Genomic DNA, 17567 nt, shown 5'->3' with positions numbered 1-17567 from the left:
AATGGGTTAAACTCTGTTATTTGCATAGATATAAAATAGTATAGATGAATCTTAGGTACTGTACCATGCTTACGTGTACATAGACAACTACTGTGCTGGCCCGGGGGGACCCGATGATGCGTATTGCTATATCATAATCAACATGTCATTATTATATATCGAACAGACTTGTGACAGAGGCCCCCCTGGATTGGTTACCTCCTCTTTCATGTTTTGACACAACAGGCAACAGCGTTGATAACATGAATGGATATGTCTGTTCCATACATTTATTTCTATGGTGTCTTGCTTTTCTTTTCTTTTTCAAAGCTGGAAAGAGTAGTACGTCGCGCATCAAAAAACATTGGATGTAGGCCTCCCTACACTTTCCTCACTCTATTCCACCAGAATAATTAGGAAGACAAATAAAATCATTGCAAACAAACTCCCATCCTGCACATCACCTCTTCAATCTCCTCCCATCAGGCAGGAGATATAGAAGTATCCAGAGCTCAACATCTGGCTTCAGAGATAGCACTTACCCCGTAGCCATTAGACATCTGAACATAATTTCCTATGCTGCTGGTTTTTGTATTGTATTGTCCTTCTTGTTTGTGTATCTATGGTTGGTTGTCTGTTATATGTTGAGTATGAACCAAGACAAATTCCTATCAACTTGTTGACATGGCAAATAGATTATTGAATCTTGAATCTTGAATCTTTTCCCCCCCTATAGAACGTAAGGGTGTAGGTCGAAACACACCCTCCCCTATCGATCCGGAGGCCATCGAGGTGGACATTAACTTCCAGCCGGACCCGACGGACCTGGTGCTCTCCAGCGTTCCGGGAGGAGAGCTGTTCAACCCACGCAAACACAAGTTCTCCGACGAGGAGCTCAAACCACAGCCGATGATCAAGAAGGCGAAGAAGGTGTACGTCCCAAATGAACAGAAGGTGAACAGAATGATTGGTTCATTCACACTATAGTATATGCAAATGTGGTGACAAGAACCTCACCCTGAAAGATGTTCAGTGTTGCTCACACATAGATCGCTGGTAGTTAATTATCCCATTTTGACCTGAGATCAGATTCTAAAAATGTCTTCTACATCCTGACAGTTTTCTGAAAAAGCTATGTTTCTACGTCAGTCGTTCTTCGATTTTTCAAAAATAGCAGACCTACAAGCTCGTAGCGCGCCACTCGGTGGCGCGCTATGAGCTTGTAGATCTGCTATTTTTCAATAGCTAAAGCATAACATAATGCTAACACCAAAAGGGTTATCTATCAATGACATAGGAGCTATCTACGTTATCTATGACAGGTAAAGGTAATATTGGAGATATTGCAACCGCTTTAGTGGTGAGTTTAGGCAATTATAAATGAATAGTAATGTCAGTGTTATAAAAGGATTAGATAGATTGTTCTCACTATTAATAGTAAACTTTTAATATCCTGTTGCCTGAAATAGCAAGTGTATATGCAATGGGTTTGAGACGGGTGGCTCTACGTCACCATGTTTGTGATAATTGGATGGGACAAGATTAAAGCACTATTACTGTTGCACGCAGAGGCTTGAAACGAACAACAATAAAGGCATGTCGGTGGATTAAAGAGCAACGATAGGGTGGATGTTCTCACAACACAGATGTCTGTTGTGATGTCGTCATCTGTCCCTCAAATCCTTAACCCACTTTGGGCGGGGGAAGGAACCCCTTTTGGTGTTAGCATCATGCTATGCTTTAGCTATTGAAAAATATCAGATCTGCAAGCTCATAGCGTTATACGAGCTTGTGGGTCTGCTATTTTTGAACGTTTTTAACTCAAATCTTTGCTTCTGGGAGGTGGGTCCCTGAAACAACACATTTTCAGATGGGGGGGTCAGCGGCCAATTTCATATATTTTTGGGGGTCCTTGACATGAAATATTGAGAACCACTGATCTAGAAACATGAGGTTTTTCAGAAAAAAATACATTTTAAAAAAGACATTTTTTAAATTTCGACGTCAGGCCAAAATGGGTTAACTCAGCTCCCCATCACTTTTATATCTGACTCCTGTTCTCTCTCTCTCTCTCTCTCTCTCTCTCTCTCTCTCTCTCTCTCTCTCCATCAGGACGATAAGTACTGGTGTCGGCGGAAGAAAAACAACGTGGCGGCCAAGCGCTCGCGCGACGCCCGGCGCCTGAAGGAGAACCAGATCACGGTGCGCGCCTCCTTCCTGGAGCGGGAGAACGCCGCGCTGCGCCAGCAGGTGGCCGAGCTGCGCAAGGACTGCGGCCGCTGCAAGAACGTCCTGGCCCGCTACGAAGCCAAGTACGGCCCGCTGTAAAAAAAGACACCTGAGCAAGAACCTTATACTTCTTATCTTCTTCTTCTGAAGTAATCAAAGAATCACTGACGAGACAGAGAAAAGAACTCCCGATTTCCCCCCTGCTGAATACAACACAGACACAACAAACATCCAAGGGAAGATAAAACTAAATAACTGCTGTTATTGTTGACCAGCGCCGAGCTCCAGGCGCTCCTGCCGCCAACACGATGGTCGTTGGAGTTGTGGATACCGACGGGTCGGGCAGGCGGTGTAAGGGCAGCTATATACAGGAGCAGGTCTGTGGAGAGAGAGCGCCTGGCTCCTACACCATGTAGAGGAAAGGAAAAAACACGGTGGTTCTGGGGGCAGTCCACACTGTCTGTCAAACATACAGGGAAAAATATGCAAACATTTCATAACACTGACTTGTTGGTCTTTCTGAATGGGTTGTCGAAAGTCAGGAGATGATGAGAGATGCGAAATGAATAGGCTTGCATAAAAGGACGCTGGCCTTTTAAATGCACATATGTACTAACATGCAGCGATTAGTTTCTGAGTGGACCAAAGCATGGGTATGGCATACAGTAAGTTGTGAATATTCAAAGGCACACTTCTTCAATTCTGGTACCCTTCCCCCCTGTCACTCACTTTAGTTATACATTTGAGCCTTTGAGGCTCAAAAGAATGACATGTGAAATCATGATTTATTCACTATGGGGCAGGAGAGGAACATATTAATAGAAAAAGTTTGGAGGACACTCAGACCCGACCTGAGAAAGAGGGGAGTCTAGAAAGGTAAAGAGCTAATGTACCTCCCCAGCCATGGGAGAGGTAAGGGAGTTGGTATTAAGCAGTGCAATTCAGTCATAGTTCTTCCTTTTGCAGTAGCCGTGGCTTGTAATGTAAACACATACACACAGATGTGTGTCTTGTACCAACATTCACACAGCACGCAAAAACTTGAAGGAACTCGTTGTGTATATATTCTTATTCTCCCCACACCATCTAGATGTGTGTAAACATTTCTTTTTTGCACTCTTCCTTGGAAAGCGACACTGTGCCCGAGGATTCAGTATCACAGTGGTGGTGAAGATGGGCAGACTCCTTATTTGTACTGATGATACCACATGGGGTGAGACCTGAGAGTTAAAAACTAAACTAAAAAACAATGCATGTTGTAAAATATTGTTTTTCCTTTTTTTTGTTTCTTTTTTTAATTTCTTCTCTTTTCTTTTTTTTTTTTACTTTAACAGCTTCCAGTGTCTCACACAGAGTTTCTAAAACAAGACCATTATTGGGGATTTCCCCAATGATGACTTTTATTATGAAAAGGAGGCTAAAAATGTGTTCTTCAGTTTTATGCTCAGTAGGTCACTGCCTGTTGATGAAGGCGATTGGTCATCATGATGTTGGGTGACTTTTTCTCGGGCCCTCACAGGTGGAGGGGTAAAGTATAATGTAGACTTGTTTATTTTACTGCAAAAATAGCAGACCTACAAGCTCATAGCGCGCCACCGAGTGGCGCGCTATGAGCTTGTAGGTCTGCTATTTTACTGCACACTGCAAGTGGGTTATTGAAGGCTGGATTTATTTTCTTTTTTTTGCCAGACCCAAAGATGTCTGCTCTTATGATGCTTGTAAATAAATGACTACCGGTATGTCATTGTCTTTTTTTCTTTTCTTCCCTTGTTGTGAGACTAGGGATTCTGTTTGTGTCTTTATTAATGAAATCCACTTATGTTTGCCAAATATACCCAAGATATGAAGAGTGCTGTTATTTATTCTAAACGGTAATGGTGATGTAAAAAAGGCATCCATTGATTGTGATGTGTCAGGTTATTCTATATTTCCCATTGAGGAACAAAACTCTTAACTTAACCAATGACAACAACGCAGGGACTTCAAAGGGTAAACTGTGCTTTTGAACTCTTTTTTTTTTCTTCCCTTTTTAAACAGCTTTATAACAAAACCCCCCCAACAGTTATATGGGAATCATTTTCATTTTTTTTTAAATATGTAAACTTAGTACAGGGCAGGCAGGTTCACATTTACCTCATACAACACTTTCTTTCATGAAAAGCTTCAACAGTAACGATTTTAAGAAATCGTAATCTTTGGTTTCTTGTGTTTCATGGTTACCACAAGCAATGTTGGGTTTAGAGAGCAGACTTCAGGCAGCTTAGCTTATAGTTTGGCAAAACCTTGAGTCAGAAAATTATGAGTTCAGAGTTCTGTGTCTGTATACATTAGTAAATACAGTACATGACAGACTGTTAAGCAATGGGACTCAACATCTCAAGTGTCTTCAGCTGATAGAGACTATATTGTCAGCTTGTGCTCATTATTGACATTGTATAAAGTTGCAGACGTAAAACGTATGGCAATAATACTCGATGATATTCAGTGCTTGTTTTTATGTTTGTTTTGTTTTTCAATGATGTTATTATATGTAAAGTCGCTATGATATTAAATAGACAAAATGCCCCCCCAAAGTCATTTGTGCTTCCAGTTTAATAGATCCCTGTAGTTTGGGATTATGATTATGCTGCATGAAAATCCAGTAAAATTGTCTTTCTGCATATTTTACACCAAGTGTACTTACTGTCTTTAAAAGTCACACTGAAACAAACAGTTGACATTGAAATAATTGTTATCGTATGGGTATATTCATACATCTGTGTGCTGACGACATTAGCAAAATATATTTTCTAGACCAGGGGTGGGCAACTTTGAGATGGAGAGGGACACTATATTTCCACACTCACTCCAAAGGGCCAAAAAATAGCCGATCTACAAGCTCAAGTGCGACGCGTTTTGAGCTTGTAGATCGGCTATTTTTGCTATATTTGAATTTAAATCCCGAATTATTTAATTGGATCCTGAAAAATAACCTTTTTATTTAATTTCAAATGCATTGTTAGTTATGTTAACTCGGCAAACTAAATCCAATTACATTGATTGGACACAAAAAAAGACCAGGTCATGTTTGTATGTTTGGAATTTTAAACAGCTGAAATCAATACTGTATCAGTATTCTGATATTAACATGTGGGGGCCGCATTAAGTGAAGGGTGGAGGCCGCATGTGGCCCCCGGGGCCGCCAGTTGCCCACCCCTGTTCTAGACATACAACTACTTCCTTTGTTAATGATTTGCATTGTAGCGCCACCTCATGCACCGTGCAGTCAGTGTTTGACCTTGGGGGCGAAACATCAGTTGAAAACAAATGGCTTTGATCACTGTGTTGATTGCTTTTAATTTACTAAAATTCTAGTCTATTATAAATACACTGGACTGTGTCTGTCAGTGCTTCTGTGATGGTACATTACGTTGTTGTTTTTTTGTTAGTTCCTGATGGTTCCAGTATAATAGATATTTTTTCAGTGAGGTGGTTTTGCATTGACATTCAAAGTCAAAACGTGATTGCGTTATGCTGTTTGTACACTATATGGCTCACTTTCTATCCAAATGAAATGATGTCTTCTGCACAAGACTCATTAAAAGGTACTGGGTTGATAGAGCCTATTACAATAAAATCACAGTCATATTAAGATGTCATATGTAGCAATCACCTTTTTTCTACTATAGCTATATAATACTCTTGAAACCGCAGCTATCAAACATATTTTAACTTTTCTGTTTGTGAGGTCGGATCAGTCTAAATTTTCTCAGTTTTATATGATGGAATTTTGTTGTGATTTCTATTGTCCTACAGGTATAGGACATAAGTGTGATAGCAGTACCATGTCCTAAACTGTATCTTGTATCATGCATATTAAATAAAGTAGAATCTAATGGAACACACGATCGCTGCTCTGTTGACCTTGCCCGAATCATCGACCAACTGCGGTATATAGCTTTGGCCAGCAACACTGACGGGAGGACGGGAGTGATGCTGAGAGGGGGAACAGTAACACGATGAAAGCAAAAGCGATTGTGTAAAAAAAGGGGGGGTTGGTTTCGGGGGTGGTGGTGGTATATCTTTGACGGGCAGAATAGGAGATGTCCTTCATGCACACATACGTCGCACACACACCCACACACAACGAGATAAAACATGTTTTAATGTCCTTTGTTGTTGTCTCGCCCATGTCCCCTCCTTGACTTGTCCTCCAGTATCCTCATCAGTATTCTGGCGGAGTCTGAGATGTGTGTTACGTAACGATCACATCCACTCACAGAAGAGCAGTGTTGCATAATAGCAGTATAGCCTCGTAGGATTCAAGGGGGGGCGCGGGGGGGGGGGGGGGGGTGGGGGGGTGGGGGGTGTGCGGGGGGGAGAGAGGATGGAGCGAGAAGAATTAGGAGAGGGGATTGGATTGTCGGTTGGTTGGATGGATGGATGGAAGGATGGAGTGGAGAGTGGAGAGTAGTGGTGGTGATAGAGGTGTGGGGTAGTACATGGGAATAGGTGGGGTGAAGGAGAAAGGTGGAGGAGACAGAGTAATGGGTGGGGTAATACATGGGAATAGGTGGGGTGAAGGAGAATGGTGGAGGGGACAGAGGGTAGTACATCATGGGAATAGGTGGGGTGAAGGAGAATGGTGGAGGGGACAGAGGGTAGTACATCATGGGAATAGGTGGGGTGAAGGAGAATGGTGGAGGGAGGGAGGAGGTAAAAATAGGGATGCAATGTGGAGCGTGAGATAAAGCAAGGCATGTGAGCCAAGAGATGGAGATAGGGAGGGATACGCTTCGATGTGGTGAGTGAGTGAGTGAGTGAGTGAGTGAGTGGGCGATGGAGAGATGGTGGAGAGAGCTGAGGAAAGGCCCAGGAGGGGCAAGGCAGCCATGCATGTTAATGTCAACCCATTACAGGCTTACTATAGGAGGCGAGAGCCAAATGGATTCCCCTCACAGCGGGGAGCCATAGGCTGACTACATGATTGCCAGATATACAACACAACCTTAGACCAGACTAGAGAACATTCCAGTAGAGGTAATGTCGACTATATATAGGATCCCAAGGTCCAGCTGAAGTGGGTGGTGGGTGGACAGCCTCAACTGAATTTTGAGCTATGGATTGTAATGGTAAAATGACATTTCAGTCTATGTAAGATAACTGCTGACAGAGGTAGTAGGTTAAATACTCTTTCACCTGTTACCAGCAGTCAAAACCCTATTTGTGTGAATTCTAGCAGACTGGAAGAACAGCCATATAAGGCCATGTGTTAAAGGAGTGTCTTGTTGCTTTTCAACCATGTGTTTTCTTTATTTTGGGAACTCTCGAATTGTATAAGAGAGGGTGGAAACTTGTAATTGGGAGAGGTTCAATGGTCATGATACTTTGGTGTTGTGTCATTCTCCAGGAGCGCTCTTGTAATAAATCCGTGATTGTGTTCTCAACACTTTCCTTGATCTGGACTTCAACTTCATTACACTTTGATTGTGAGTTTAAGATATCCAGTACAGGATCAAACTTAATTTAGCTTACTGTAATGACAGGACATTTAGATCTGAGGTTCTCACAAGTCAATTAAGGTGCATTTGTCAACAGCAGCACATTATTAACTGGGTAGGCATAAGGAGGTACTCAAACCTATAGGAGTTTACTTTTTCAGTGAACCACATTCTTTGATATTGTCTTTTCTGAGCGAGCATATAAGTGCATACCTGACTGTATACTCCTGCAGTCTGCACTGCAGACAATGAGGACAAGACAATCAGGGTTATTTTCCATGCGAATTTTTAGCCATTCTGTTTTTTTTTTATTACAAACATAAAAAAGAATCTGATACGATAAGAAACTGCAGTAGTAACTCCCCATTCCCACGGGGTAGCACAGAAAACAGGTCATTGCATTTCAGTAGTGAAAGTCAACGGACATCTACAAGCGAGTACAGATATCGGATACAAAATCGGAAAGAACAGAAAAAAACTTAAGGAAAAGATAACAAAATACAGGCAGAAAAGAAAGCACTATATTATATTATCATCTGTACTTTATCAGTTATATCCAATTGATTCTTAAACATTACATAGAAAATAAACTTCTTTTATAACAACAAAATATTCCAAAGTGCAAAAAAGAGGGGGGGGGGAAAGAACAAAGAAAAATACATACATAGTACATAATAATAATAATACTGTAAGCCAAAATACAAAAACTGCGTTTTCCCACCTCAGTAATTTTCAATCCTGATTGTAGATGAGCCTGCTTTGAGACTGGATTTACAAAAGAAAAACACCCAACCATCTTGAGAGTACCGCCCATTCCGTTCCATTCATTTTAAAAGTGAAATCCTATCCAGTAATTAATAAAGCTGACACAGCAACACAAGGTATAGAAGAAGGTGCAAGATGACACTTTTGCAGATTTCAGTTCCAGTTTCACACCCACTCTCAACTAATTTCCCTGGATTTACTTCTAATCTAACAGTTGGTAGCCTACTTTCACCACCCACCCCACCCCACCCCACCCCACCCCACCCCACACACCTCCAGACCTACTTTGTAGACAGGAGGAGGAAATTAAATACAACTCATATCAGCTTACTCTGAGGGGTCTGATAAAATATTGAAGCAATACGAACACCAGAGGCCAGAGACTATATTGGGATGTTTGCGTTTGAGGGGAGGGAGGGGTGTGTGTGTGGGGCATCATGGGGAAACAAAATAGGCCATCTTTCATCCAGGACTGACGAATTACTGATCACAATCAAAAATCAAATTCACAGCACATTCATTGCCTTCATCTTTTCAAACCTGCTTTAGTACCGATGTTTTATACAGAGGAAATATATCAACCTTTGTTTTCAGGGTGAAGAAGCATGTATATTCTTAATTATGGCATTACATTGCACTAGATAAGAGTCAGTATTGGTGTAAAGACAGTCTGAGATATGGCTATAGTTTCAGGAGCACTAGACCATTTAAGGGACCATGTGACATGCATGTTAAAATGACATGAATTATAATAAACAGAGGGTAGAATGTGGTAACCGGAAGGGGTTTCTGTTGACTCGCCCTCAACCTTCGAGTGGGGCTACGGTTGGAAGCCATCGTATCCACAGATTAATGGAAAGATGTAGAGGCTTTATAGTCAGTAATAGGAATGGCATGGAAAATTAAACCAGATAAATTAAACCAGGTTTGAGAGGCACTAATGTATGGCACAAAGAAATGGGAAGAGCCAAAGGAGAACTTATGACTGACGGGGCAGTAGCAGTATAGTGTCGATAGATCTTAATTTATAAACGGAGATGATCTTGGCATTAACATGAAATGTATTTAAAATAATGGAATTGGTTGTTTCGTTTTTGGTTTTAAAATATACTCATGTGTTGAGAGCAATTAGGGGCATATAGCGTTGTCAAGACTGCCTTGGAAACACAAGACAAGCGACATTTAGGCATCTTAATATCCTACTATACCAACCCATTTGTAAACATTCATTTCTGAACCTCTCCAAAAGCCCATCTTGGAAAAAAGGAATACATTTACCCGTCTTTATTGGACAAATGCTGTACAATGTACCATTACACATTCAATACTTTATTCTATACATCTTTATTTTTGTCTCAACTTGCATATATTCATAGTTATTTTCCTGGAAAAATAACCTCAGCACATAAGGAATCTGAACATAAGAACTTTATATATATATATATATATCTATATATATCCCTAGAGTTATATCATAATCTCTTACTTTTACAAATGTACTTCATAACTCGTTGAAAAAAACTATATATAGAAAATTGTAAATAAATTATAAACGAATGTAAAAAAAAAAAAAAGAAAGCTCAACAACATTTATAAAGAGATATGTGAACCTCCCCACCCATCCCCTTTGACGAAAAACAAAACAAAAGGAATAAAACTTGCATGACTGCATGCATGCATATGACATACTGTCAGCAATACCAGAGTGAGCAACAAGTCAAGGGTCCTCGGGTTATAAGCTTATCCAAAGACATTTTTTACGGGTACAAATCTTGAAAACATTCAGTAAATGAACAAGACTGAGAACGGTCGGTTCCCCCCCCCCCCCCCCTCCCCCCGCGCCATCATAAGAGCAACAAAAATACAAATCCATTACATCTTTGAAGCCTTTCAAAGACAACTGTAACAAAATGTGCCTTACCATTTTTTCCGAGGGCAGAAGGAAGATTAACCTCCCGTGGCTATGGGGGGGGGGGTCACGCACGGCTGCGGCCGGGAGGGAGCCTTATAATATAAAGTGCTGAATGGCTCATGCTTCATTTATAGGATGGTGTCACATGCTGAAAAAACAGCAGATCTACAAGCTATAGGTCTGTTGTTTTCGCCATGCGACACAGACGTAGGATGGTGTCACATGCTGAAAAAACAGCAGATCTACAAGCTACAGGTCTGTTGTTTTCGCCGTGTGACACCGACGAACAACAAAGCAAAAAAAAAGAAGATCAGGCATGGGGAGGTATGGGGGTTGCCCAACGTCTGTGACTATAACCAATCACAAATAGGACACAACAGATTGCCTCGATACAAAACAGAAATATGCCAGAGATCAAGACACATTTTCCTATATATTGACGATAAAACGAACAGTGAAGGAGGAACATTCATTATAGTCTGAAATACTGCAACTGAGGTGAGGGGGTAAAAAAATAAAAGATAAGACGATTAACAGTAACATTAACAGTATGATCCTGGTTTGCTCATTGGTGGAACAGCGATAACTGCAGGATTTTAAAGAGCAAAGGGAAACGACTCGTGTGGCTCGCCATAAACATGCAGTAAAAACAAAAAAAAGCTAAAAGAAAAGAAAAATCACTTAAGTCACTCTTAAGTCTAAGACAATACATGTTGGACCGGACGCCAGCAAAAAGGTTAAAATCCTCCGCTAGCCCTCCCATATCTCCCTGCTCTCTTTGAACACCGTCTTCTTCATTCTGCCCTCATCTTCTTCCTCCTCCTCCTCCTCCTCCTCCTCCCCCCTGCAGAGCAAGACCTCTCCTTCATAGTCAAAGTCATGCTAAGCCATTTATCACCATCCATACCGCTGCGTCCCACACCACCCGTTCAACCTTCACACCCCGTTGACTGGGATACTGTGGCGTGTGTGTGCGCGCCTCATTTGTATCGAAGTACATACTTACGTGACAGTGTTGTATAAATCAACCAGAGATATTAATACACAGATAACACTATGGAATGGTCCACATAGGACAGACAGACAGACACGCGGTCATTCGTGACACATTATAATTCCCTGAACAACTCAACACTCGCCTCTTTGCTATACTACTTCCCACTGTGCTCACTTCTTTTCGAAAGCACGCCGTGTGCACATTTCAGCTGACTGGCAACAATTCCTTTTCGATATACGATAACATGACAACATGTATAAAATAAAATAAACACTGTCCACAAAGACCCACCATATATAAATAACAAGTCTCTCGATTACAATAAGCCACAACAAAACAAAACCAGAAGACTGCACGTCAAGCCACACACACACACACACACACACACACACACACACACACACACACACACACTACTGTCATTTATACTTCCGTTTGTGTGACAGCCTTTTTCACTTGAAGATCAGTGATTTTGGGTGAGTGACATGGCCGTGCCAACAAAGTATACATTAGACTTAAGACAGCACAGCCTCCCTCCCTCCATGTATTTGTGGCAACTAGGGCAGAGCAGATTGCAGTGCAGAATGCTGAGCTTTACACAGCCATCCTTCCCTGCAGGACTTGGCTAGGTCCTCTCTCTCTCTCTCACAGCATGACAGTGCAGTGCAAAATGGAGCTATTATATATATATATATACACACACACACTGCTGTATATACTAACTGGGGCCCATTATACTTTTAAGTATTAACGGACATCAATCTCTCTCAACGTCAACATTCAATGCAAAAATAAATAAATAATAAAGTATTGCAATATAGTATAGAACTCAACTTCCGCAGACAAAAACAAACCAAACCAGAAAAAGTGTGATATACAGAGGAAGAGAAGGGTTGGAGGGGGGGGGGGATGAAAACAAGAATATGCAGTGAACAATGTTTTACATTTAATTCTTTGTAGTAAAACTAACCCTAATCTTGTTGAATTAGCAGTAAGAACAATTCATTAGAAAAACTGAAAATATTTGGGCGCATCGCCGGCCTATGCTAAACTCTTGCTACAGCGATACTCATGGTAATTTTCATCCTTAGTAAAAAGGCTTAGTTGGCCAACACAACAGGCTGGAAGGACTGGCTGGGATATTGCAGGTTGTAGCTCCCCAAACCCTCCACAAAGGATGGCTTCTCCATATACGATATTCCACCGTTGCCTCCATTAATGATGCCTACCCCCGGGGCGGGCGGAGGGCTAGAGAAGGGGTCGAAGGACGGATGCGAGTTGACGTTGGGGTGCTGGTGGTGTGGGGGCTGAAAGGGGCTGGCGTGGGGGGGCGGAGGCATGGGCTGGCTGTCGGGAACGTCGAAGTAAAGCGGGCCCGGTGAACCCGGATACACAAACTCTTTGGCGTTGGGGGAGAGCTGGCTGGGGACGGGGGGCGCCCCGCCGAGGGAGTGCAAGGACAGGGAGAGGGGCTTGTGCTTCAGCAGCTCCGGCGGGGAGATGGTGGTCGTCGGGGAGCGGGACAGCATCCTCTGGGGAGGACCAGGCCCACCAGCCACGACGGCGGAGCTGCCCCCTGCGGAGCCGCCCGAGCCGCCGCCCTTCTTCATCTTGGTCGAGCCAAACTTTGTGGCGGCGAAGCTGGCGGTGGTGAAGGTGATGGGCTGCACCGGAGGCCGGGGAGCAGTGGGCGGCATCGGCTGCTGCTGCTGCTGGGTGGCCAGGTAGGGCAACCCCCCGTTAGGAGGCGACGGGGTGGAGGTGTTGGAGGAGTGGGAGGTGGCGTTGGTGCTGGGAGTGCTGGAGCTCGGGTAGCTGAAGAGCTGAAGAGGGCAGGAGGACTGGGAGGCCATGCAGGGCGTGGGCGAGCTGGAGAGCGACGGCAGGAGGACCGGAGACACCTGTCCCCCGATCGGCACGAACACCTGAGCTTCCGGGTTGAAGCCTTGAAGAGTCCTGGCCTCCTCCACTTCCGTCATGTCCCCTATGCTCTCACCGGTCACCCCCTCGGCCCGTTCCCCGCCGTCTCCCCCCAGGCCCGGAGGGTCCTCGAGGTACAGGACCTTCACGGCGCCCTTCTCTCCGATCTGGTAGGAAACCTCATACGGGTCAATCCACACGCTGAGCTCCGCGGGGACGTTGGCGCGGACCTCCTCCGTGTCCAGGCCGCTTCTCCTGGCGGCCAGCTCCACCAGAGGGTCCCGGGGAGCCCCGAGATGAAGGCAGCGGAAGGCGGAGCCCCTGAGGGGGGACTCGGGGTACCAGTGACCCTCGAAGCGGGACACCAGTATCCGTTCCAGCTCCTCTCCGAACAGGTCCGCTCGACGCCGAGGCAGCTTGTTGTACAGGTAGGAAACGATGAAGTTAAGAGCGACCTTCACTTCCAGAAGCATGGTCCGACAGGTCCGACACTGCTATAGCAAACCGTGTCAGATAAAGAGTCCAAACAGATGCAACGCAATAACCGCTAATGGGGATTCTCTCAATGACTGTTAAGTGTGCAGCGATTTTGCCATCATGGTAAAGAAGGCATCTTGAAGCCAGGATCTCTGATTTGCAGGTTAGTTAAGAGTCCATTGGTGCTTTCCTGAGAGGTTGAGGAGAGGTCCAATTGTCTTCAACTGCAACATCCACTGGTTGGTCGAGTCCCAACTGTGAGGGGAAAAAGAAAAAAGTCTGTTACAATGTGAGGAAAGAAAGTACCTATACCCATAGGCTACCCTCTTTTTACCCTATATATATTATTTTTGAGTGGCGCTAGCCCCTCCTATGCCCATCTCTGTGTGTGTGTGTGTGTGTGTGTCCGTCCAATAGCGATGATTTGATTGGATGAAGGCTTAAAAGGGGTATCAGGTACCGTCGCCCATAATCCATCTCGGTGCCCGCTCGGTGTGGCGGTTCCTGTATTCTTTATATTGTTTTACTGAGAATAAGTTTAGGTATAGGGTTATGGTTTAGGCATAGTTTTACTGTTAAGGTTAGGAACAAGGTTAGGTTTAACTGTTTAAGCATAATTTACTTAGGTTACTTTAGAATACCCGGGGCAAGTTGGTATAAATGGGCGACTCGTTGGGTATTCTTAAAAAGCGGGGATAAAAAGTGCGGACGCCAAAAATGATTGCCTGGAATGTGAAGATGTATGATGATAAGACTAGTGCCCCTCACTTCAAACGAGTGTGAATTTTTTTAACCTGAGAATATAAAAAAAGCCAATAAAAAAACAAAAACAATAAATTAATTGAATATAGGCTAACCCATTTTATATTATATTCATAAATATATTATATTTTGTCCTTAAAATAAAATCCCACAGTGTAGACAAAATGCAAAATATTATTGAGCATGATAAAAGAAAATGGCATGCAGGGTCCAGGGCAGATTGTGTGAGACTGTAGAAGAACACCATTTCCCACGATGCCATGCGCATAACGTCATCACAACGTGCAATCGTCCACCCACCCCCGCACATAAACAATTCGCTCAAATCCAGTAGGCTACCGTAACCCTATGCCTGGCAGGTGGGCTTGATCGTGACTTCGTCGACTGTTGGTGTCACGAAATCTTCTACAGTAGAGTTAGTATAGCCTACAACAGAATTTGATTATTATTACCAATAGGCCTATATAAGAATGCACAGTTTTTGTTGTTGTATCAAAGCACAAATATAATGGCAGGATATTATCGAGATTTGGGCTACATTAATCGTATGAAAAAGGAGACAGTTGCTGGGTGATTTAGAAGGCGCGCAGCTGCATGCGTAATAGACTATAGTCTATAAAGTAGGGTATATACTTCAATAGTATAAATTTTGCGACATCTGCAAACAAACTTTGGATGTGCTTTTCCAATGTTTTCCCTCAGTAGGCCTATAGCCTACGGTTGTTAGGTAGACTATATGCATCAGTTGATTGTAGATAAACGTGGTCATTTTAATGACACGAGGATCCGCGGAGGGCACAAACGGCAACTTTACATAAAAATAAGCCAAAAATAAATTCAAAATTAAATTGATATTTTGCACGTCGGTTTAATAATTGACATAGGCCTAGTTGTATATTTATGAAAAATAAGATTCAATGTCATCCAATGTCATTAGGCTACAATTAGACATTTTAAATGTGCATATATATGCTTGACACGTCGACTGCATCCACCTATGACAGACCCTGTTGTAGGCTACCTTTGAAAGACACCTTTTCAGCCTCATCTCCCATTTATTTACAATCTCATATAAATAGTCTTATACCCACTAGACCACAAATGAATTGGGGTGCGTTATGGCTGTATGTTTGCTGGCATCGATGTCAGTGCAATCCCGTGGCTATGCATTTGTTTACACGGAATCATTATGGGCAGACAGTGCTTTTGTAGGCTATCCATGTATCGGAGCCAGCATGTCCGCTTTGTGGCAGACTAGACTATAAATTATACCGTTCTCATATTTATGGGAACCCTGATGCTCATTAATGGATCTACTGAAATGCAAATCATTTCACTTAAATGCCAATTTGCAAAAAAGCAATAAGCAATTACAATTCAGCTGTTTACATTTGGGAATAAACCAGTATATGGTTTACATACGCATTTGGGGAGGGAACTAAGATCAATGGGATGACATGGGCTATACAGCAACCGAATGTAGCCTATTAAATAAAAGGTGAATATTACAATGTGGGATGAAACGACCCAATAGATACTTGGCAATGAAAGAGCGTATACAATCAATCCCCCTTCAGCTTAAATAACCCCATGTAATAAAACCAATAAAGGTTAAAGTGATATTTGACACGAATAGCATGCTTTATACTTTCATTTGGAGTTCTACGTTTTCCAGTATTTATATTCTCTGAGGGGGGGACAAAATACATCAGATTCTAAAATGGATGACCGAATCCATTACGATTCAGTTTACCCCCCCCCCCCCCAACAGTCAGTGCATTTGCCTGTATATTTGGTCGATAATTCTCATATAGAATTAACTCAGATCAGCTCCCACTATAAATGCCCCGTGTGCAAATAAAATTGTCGCACTTCATGGTATACGTTTAAACTATAGATACGCTTGCTATACTTACCAGTCTACTGATGTCAAGCGCACAAATTATTGCGTTTTTAAATCCTTGGCGTTAACGTGGATTTCAAGGTGATCTTGCGTGACATGCACCCACAGGAGCTCATCGACAGATGTTTCGGGATGATTTTTTTTATCCCAATGTTGATGGCAAAGAAACGGTGTCCCTGTTTCCTCAACTGACAGTTCGCGTGAAACGTCCAGAGAAAACTTTACTGTTTGACAGCCCTGCGTATTTATACAGCTTCACTCGCCCACACCCCCCTACCCTACCAACGTGACGACGGTATATACACAGAGCAGAGGAACTACTTTCTTTGATATTAATCATAAACCGTGATCCGTCTAATTGTCTTTCAAGTTATTTCTGTAGCCTATCTTTTATACAATACGTAATTTACCATTCAGCCCTTTCCGTTTGTGTGTCCTCTGTCTGAATAAGTAGCATATACCACGGGAACCGTTAAAATATATCACAACGGAACGGTGTTGTAGCAAATGTAATATGTAGCTATATGTGAGCATGTGGGTCCCATATGTTTTGTATAGATATTCAATTGTGCTCAAAATAGTTGGGCAATTCTCACTTCGTTTACTATAAATAAAGGGCTCTAATTTATTTGGCGAAGGGATATATTTGGAGTTGCCTGTGGTGGGCCGAACGATTGCTAAAAATATAAGCTGTGATAGCAACAGAATCTCTATTGGTTGAGATGGAGGAGGACCCGTAGTTTATTGGGTTGCAGTTCCCATTCAGGCAAGTAAAGAGATATGCCAATCAACAGGGGTTATGGGTAATGTCGTTCTTTGGCAAAATATAATAATAGTGAACTACTACTGAATTTGAAATAATTACATAGAATAAAAGTAACTGATGTTGTTAGGCTACCTTGATAGAGTACTTTCAATTGTCAGTATAGGCCCTATAAATCAAGAATCAAGAATAATTTACTTGCCACTAAAACCTTCAACCAAGTAGCTTACCGTGCTTCAACAGCAATGGCAATAATAAAAACAAAAAACTAAGATATGATATGAATACAAAATATATAACATGAAGAAGCCTTCTGCAGTATCAACAAGACCACATAAGGCATAGAGGGAAAAAATAATATAGGCCTATAGCTAGGATAT

General features: G+C 42.5%; 2 protein-coding genes across 2 annotated transcripts in view; one reads left to right on the top strand and one right to left on the bottom strand.

Moving 5' to 3' along the window:
• tefb (TEF transcription factor, PAR bZIP family member b) overlaps positions 1-3758 on the top strand; it is an 8442-nt gene extending 4684 nt beyond the window's left edge. The window contains exons 4-5 of the mRNA XM_083779173.1: positions 716-933; positions 2092-3758. Of these exons, the coding sequence (XP_083635299.1) occupies positions 716-933; positions 2092-2307 (434 nt within the window). The 3' untranslated portion in view covers positions 2308-3758. The remainder of the gene's footprint in view (positions 1-715; positions 934-2091) is intronic.
• Positions 3759-11698: 7940 nt separating this feature from the next.
• Positions 11699-16618, bottom strand: tob2 (transducer of ERBB2, 2). The gene is made up of 2 exons (XM_083780603.1): positions 16438-16618; positions 11699-14014 (listed from the first exon to the last, which is right to left on the bottom strand). The coding sequence occupies exon 2, from the start codon at positions 13753-13755 to the stop codon at positions 12463-12465; it is 1293 nt and encodes a 430-aa protein (XP_083636729.1). The 5' UTR covers positions 13756-14014; positions 16438-16618; the 3' UTR covers positions 11699-12462.
• Between the last annotated feature and the right edge of the window lie 949 nt (positions 16619-17567).

Source organism: Protomyctophum parallelum (assembly GCF_964188405.1).
Source record: "Protomyctophum parallelum genome assembly, chromosome: 13".
Classification (NCBI taxonomy): domain Eukaryota; kingdom Metazoa; phylum Chordata; class Actinopteri; order Myctophiformes; family Myctophidae; genus Protomyctophum; species Protomyctophum parallelum.
The sequence above is the reverse complement of the archived record's forward strand: the minus strand, read 5'-3'. Positions and strand labels throughout refer to the sequence as shown.

Coding starts and splice junctions, on each gene's coding strand:
- tob2 (XM_083780603.1), bottom strand. CDS start 13,755: ATGCTTCTGGAAGTGAAGGTCGCTCTTAACTTCATCGTTTCCTACCTG.